This window comes from Pollicipes pollicipes, unplaced genomic scaffold, assembly GCF_011947565.3.
Source record: "Pollicipes pollicipes isolate AB1234 unplaced genomic scaffold, Ppol_2.1 Scaffold_5724;HRSCAF=6776_pilon_pilon_pilon, whole genome shotgun sequence".
NCBI classification, from domain to species: domain Eukaryota; kingdom Metazoa; phylum Arthropoda; class Thecostraca; order Pollicipedomorpha; family Pollicipedidae; genus Pollicipes; species Pollicipes pollicipes.
Genome location: NW_023596746.1, coordinates 39,633,689 through 39,638,962, shown reverse-complemented (window position 1 = coordinate 39,638,962; position 5,274 = coordinate 39,633,689). Strand labels below are relative to the sequence as shown.

The 5,274-nt window shown below is 43.4% G+C and overlaps 1 protein-coding gene across 4 annotated transcripts; it reads right to left on the bottom strand.

The window, feature by feature from the left end:
- Positions 1 to 238: 238 nt before the first annotated feature.
- On the bottom strand, positions 239 to 4,896 carry LOC119103863 (growth arrest and DNA damage-inducible proteins-interacting protein 1). Of its 4 annotated transcripts, none has more exons than XM_037227541.1 (2): positions 4,848 to 4,896; positions 239 to 1,183 (listed from the first exon to the last, which is right to left on the bottom strand). In XM_037227541.1, exon 2 carries the CDS (start codon positions 1,039 to 1,041, stop codon positions 295 to 297), a length of 747 nt encoding a protein of 248 aa, XP_037083436.1. In that variant the 5' UTR covers positions 1,042 to 1,183; positions 4,848 to 4,896; the 3' UTR covers positions 239 to 294. The 4 variants fall into 4 exon arrangements, with proteins under 4 accessions (XP_037083436.1, XP_037083432.1, XP_037083433.1 ...); XM_037227537.1 differs by lacking the exon at positions 4,848 to 4,896 and adding an exon at positions 4,666 to 4,813; XM_037227538.1 differs by lacking the exon at positions 4,848 to 4,896 and adding an exon at positions 4,542 to 4,650.
- Between the last annotated feature and the right edge of the window lie 378 nt (positions 4,897 to 5,274).

Below are 5,274 nucleotides of genomic sequence, written 5' to 3'. Positions count from 1 at the left end.
CTTGCTTAGTGTCCAAGCCTAATAGCGATTCAAGCTCTGCAAGATACGGAAACGCGAGGTTACTGAAATTTCAAAGTGAAGGCTGAGGCAAATGTGAGCCGAAAGGCAGCATGTATGTTCCTTATCCTTCAGAAAGATATGTTCTCAAGCTCCACTAGTGCGAGGGCTGTGCAATGAAATGGCCCCTTACACCTGATGGTACAAAGCTGCTTAATACGGAAAAAACATCATTACCATATGGTCTTCACACATATATTGCCATCCGGTCCACTACCACCACGGCCCAAGCACTGCCTACGCATCATCCGTGGGCTTTGATCTGTCCAGCATTTCATCCGTCATTTGTCGTAATTTCTCCGCAGCCTTTGCCTGCTTCTGCTTCTTCTTTGCATCCTTAGCCCTCTTTTTCTCTTCCAGCTCTTTCTGCTCCAATATCTCTTTAAAACGAGGATCTTTCGAATCTACCTTGAATCCAAGGTATTCTTTAACTTCCTCTATCAGTCGATCATGCTTCTCTTTCGCTGCTTGCAGTTCTTGTTCTTTCTTTCGTTTCCTGTCGGCAATCTCCTTTTTCCATTTTTCCAAATTGACCATCTTCGCGTCGATGGCTTCCATTCTTTCTCGCACTGCTTCCTCTTTGGCACTTTGCTCCATCTTGTGCTTGCGCACCATCTCTTGAAGGGAGTCGGGATAAGCCAACGACTCATATTCCATCTTGTCTTCCCATTCGTCCTTAACCGGCCATGCAATGGCAGGATTAATACCAGACTGAGAGCCATATTGAGCCCAAATCCTCCGCTGCATTCGCAAACCAGCCAGGTGGGCAGTCTCTTCATTTATGACAGGCGGCTTGCCATGGTATTTACGGTAGTGCCACTCCTTCAAGCCAGAAACGTTTCTTTTCACAGCCGGTCGATCAGTGGTGGTATCTGGCAGTTCCTCATGCTCTGCAGACGCTGAAGAATGCCGAGAGATAATGTTCACTGTTTCTCGTCCTAGTCTTCCTAGGCTACTGTTTCTTCTTAAAGAAAAGTGAAGCATAGCCAAGCTGTAACGACTTACAAATAATGACCCACTCTAGTCCCTTCCGCTCTTCAGCAATGGTTGTCAACTACACCAAGAGACTTAACGAATCATCAGCAGTAATACCCTTCTCAGCGCCCCTCCTTTCACTACTGCAGACCTGAAAAAGAAAACAGCATTACAAACAGCCAATACGAGGTAGCGACTCGCAGCGAGCACCAGACATGGTTAGTTCGAGGTACAACCAGGAGGCTTTGAATATTTCTAAAGGTGCAACATTTCTCCAAGGCGGGCAAACATGACTATTAAGGAATACGTGCCTAAGATGTCATCATACTGTTCGGCATGAAACGTCCTTAGAAATAACTACCTTACAGGTTGGGACCGAGTTGTGCAACAAATCATATCATAGTGCAGATAACTTGGCTAGTGGTCATTACAAAAAAACGTGCTTAATGACGTATAGTAATATAACATAAACAACTGATGCAATGTCTATTTAGCACATAATTTGTGGGAATATTTTTCAACACACTTAATCTTTTTTTAGATGGTGGGAATGACCTACATCAAACAAGCTAAAACCACACCATTAATTGCATTCCCTATTTGAGTTTCATAGCATGTTTCAGTGTAGAAAGGGAAGTTTACCTTTACCTGTGAACAGTGGAAATAAAAATGTCCAAGCTCATCCATGCTCAACAGGATCGTGGCAACAGCTACAGTCCTGTCCCATGAATGTTAGCCACTTCGTGATAGCTGAGAGAACATGCTCAGAAACCTAAATAAACACAAAAACCACGCACCACACACACCGTGCAGGAGCTGTCAATACCATACCTTCTGTCTTCAAAGCCTCATTGAAACGAAGGTCACACAAATGTTTGAATTTCGTGTACTTCCTGCCATTCCTTGCAAAATAATTGGGAGATAGGCGTGATAGATGCAACAACATTTCGGCTACATACCTTTGTCAAAACGATTAAAACGATTGTGAGCAGTAAATTCAAAATTCCTTGCCTCTCCCATCCTGCAACATCGAATGAGATCAGAAGGCAATTCTGAATTTACTATTCCAAATCGTTTTAATCGTCTAGACAAACGCATGCAGCCGAAATATTGGAACATATACACCTCCTGGGTATTTGACAGGGAACGAAGCTAATCGTACTGTCTTACCTATAAGCATAGGGCTCCTAACAAATGCACTCAACAGCCTACGTATTCCTTGCCATCCCCTATCAGCTGGCCATCCGCTGTCTAATACAATACTTACAGTAACTGTGTTCTTCGAGTGTGAAAGCATACAAAAAGCAGCTGATTTTTCTACCTATCACTGTCAAATGACTGTCAAATGACTGTCTACCTATCACTGTCACTTGCCATACCTTACCACGCTTCTAAACCCTGAACTATCAGAAATTTGTCAAAATATTACGCTTATAACGTTACGTGCGCTATCCGGGGCCTAACCACTTCAGGGTAAAATGGGCTCGTCCAGCCAAAAGATGATCTTAAGGTTGTAGACGGTGTTACGTAAAGCCATCTGACTTTGTTTTAACCAAGGGAGGTTCAGAGCAGTTATCGACCACAGCCTAACGCTGTACAGCTTTCACTTTCAGGATAACTACTGCGGAGGACCCAGTAATGGTCCGGCCTTTCTTAACACACAAGATGGTGGTATCTACATAACAAAGTCCTTGACCTGCGCCCCGCCGGGGTCTGAGACAACCGCGCCCGGTCCGGGGGAGTTGATTTCCTCGCTAGGATCTCCAACTTCCAAAAACCTTGCGAGATAAACAAAGATAATGCTGCACAAGTCTCATAAAATCATTACGAACGCACACAATCAAATTTGAGGTCACCAGAGGTCACAAAAGGTCAAACACAACTATTCTGACAGAGCCAGTTAAAGCCTGTGCAAACATGTCAAGACAGATATTGAGGACACAGAAATAAGCATGACGACTGTGGGGAGTCCATTCCAACCATTTGTGTCCCCACAGGGGTCAGGTCAGATAAGGTCATCATTCAATATTGGTCTACCAGTAGCCTTCAGAGATGATGCTTTCACAAGAAGTATGTACAAGTAGTATGAACAAGCACACTGGGACATGAAATTATACATCATCAGCTTGACAAACATGACAAGGGGGTAGTTACATGCAAGGGGGTAGTTACATGTAGTTACATGTTACATACTCATTCATCTATCTTCTCTGCTTCTAACAACACAGTCACTGACCTAGGATTACCTCATGTGACCTTACATGTCCTCACATAACCTACTGGGACCTCATAACATATTATAGCAATATCACAATATTTTTAGCAGAGTAATCAAATTGTGTGTGCAAAATTACCATATAAAACAGTCTATTTTGAGCTTTGTGCATGCTTTCCAGAAGGCAACCATAGAGGTAGGTCATGGCCTGAGCCAAGGTCATGTGCTCTGTGGTCATGTGATGATCATGCAAGTGAATTGTACCCTTTTCATCACATAAAAACACCAAAACAGTCTTCCAAGTGATCAAATGATCTTCATGATGGCTATGGCAGTTCAAAACTCCATGTAAATGTGGAACACTCCCATTTAGCAATGTCTAAACTACAATGCGAAAAGTCAGGTTGAATTATTTAAGCTTACGGCATGATGGCTTCACTGACGGTGCTCAAAACAATGGGCAGTGTTGCAATTTAAATTAGTCAGCATATAACTACATCAGTGGATTCCATTTAAACACAGCTCTGTATTAGCTCAAAGTGACAAATGATCAGTAACATGATCTTACTTCTATCATCAGGTCAGGCAGTCTGTAAAACATGGCAAGTTTCACTGAAATTCTCTTTGGACACAGTCAGAGCAAGACAAGTACTTGAGGCTTATTTTGGAAACTTTTTGACAGGAATTCCTCAATATAATACACTCACATTATTTGCAGGCACTTCATGGCACCATGAGGTGCATATTGCACTAGGGTCAAGATCAATTCAATGTACCGCGCCTGTATTCAAAATGGGAAAGGCTACCTTTATGCTGCCACCATACACAGTTCGGCCACTGCTGTGGCTGTTTACTCAACCCTGTGTGTCCATCTACAAAATCAGATTAAGCACTCAAACAAACAGTGCACACATATAAAACATTTTGCTGGCACCTTCTGGCTCTATAACAGGCAAACCAGCCACAAAAACTCTATGCCAGATATACCAGTGAGCATGGGGGCTATGTTCAAAAAGCAAAATTTTCATCATTTAAGTTAAAAAACATTCAATGCATTTCAAAATGCTGGAAACCTGAACATATAGCATGCAATACAAGATAAAAGATACTGAATTTGGCATGATCCTAACCCTAACATCAGATTGTGACCCTAAAGCATCGAAAAGCAGAGCAGCATGAGTAATAATAAGTTAGATTTCATGGAAATGGGATTGTCAGGAAACGGGAAGATCATGCAGATCCAATCACAGGTGAAATCATCAGCCCCTGCCACGAACAGAAAAATTTACTACACCATTTGGGGCGGGATCGGAGCTGCTCCAAGCATCTCAACTGGGCTGTCACGTTTTGCAGACTGGCCAATCCTGAGTTGTCAACTCCCTCCTATCTTAAAGACACGGTCACACCCATGTCCTCACCTAACTCGGTCGCAGTCACCAACCACAACCTAACCGACTGAATCTGAATCGGAACCAACTGAACCAACTGAACCCTGCTCGAATATTTCCACCGCCTTGAGATGAGCACAGACGGCTAATCAGCGCGCAGCCCGAAACAAGCCGCGGCGCTCGCGGGTCTTTTTTTAGTGGCATCAACTTACGGCATTCGCCAAGAGAGGAAAGCAGAGCTCCCTAATTAATCCCGCACACAAACCCACGGGTGTCGATTTGTAATTCTTTCGTGAGGGCCCTGCTCCCCCCTCCCAATGTTGAGTCGCCCCCCCCCCCCCAATGTTGGCTTGGCCCCATCAACGTTTCTGATTGGATTACTACAACAATGTGGGCAAAGGATGATCATAACTTAAAGGATATTTTCTTTGATCTTTCTACGTAGTCGGGTTTCGCACCACTGCCACAACAAAAAAGTCATAGTTGCCCTCACTACCAGATACAAATCGTAATAGCTGAGGAAATAAACGATGCAATAGACTTCACATACCTAGCGCCGTAAGACACGCAATGGTTTGTGAGGTTAAAGTAAAAAGTAATGGAATATGGGAATGATATAAATCCTTCATTGATCATGAT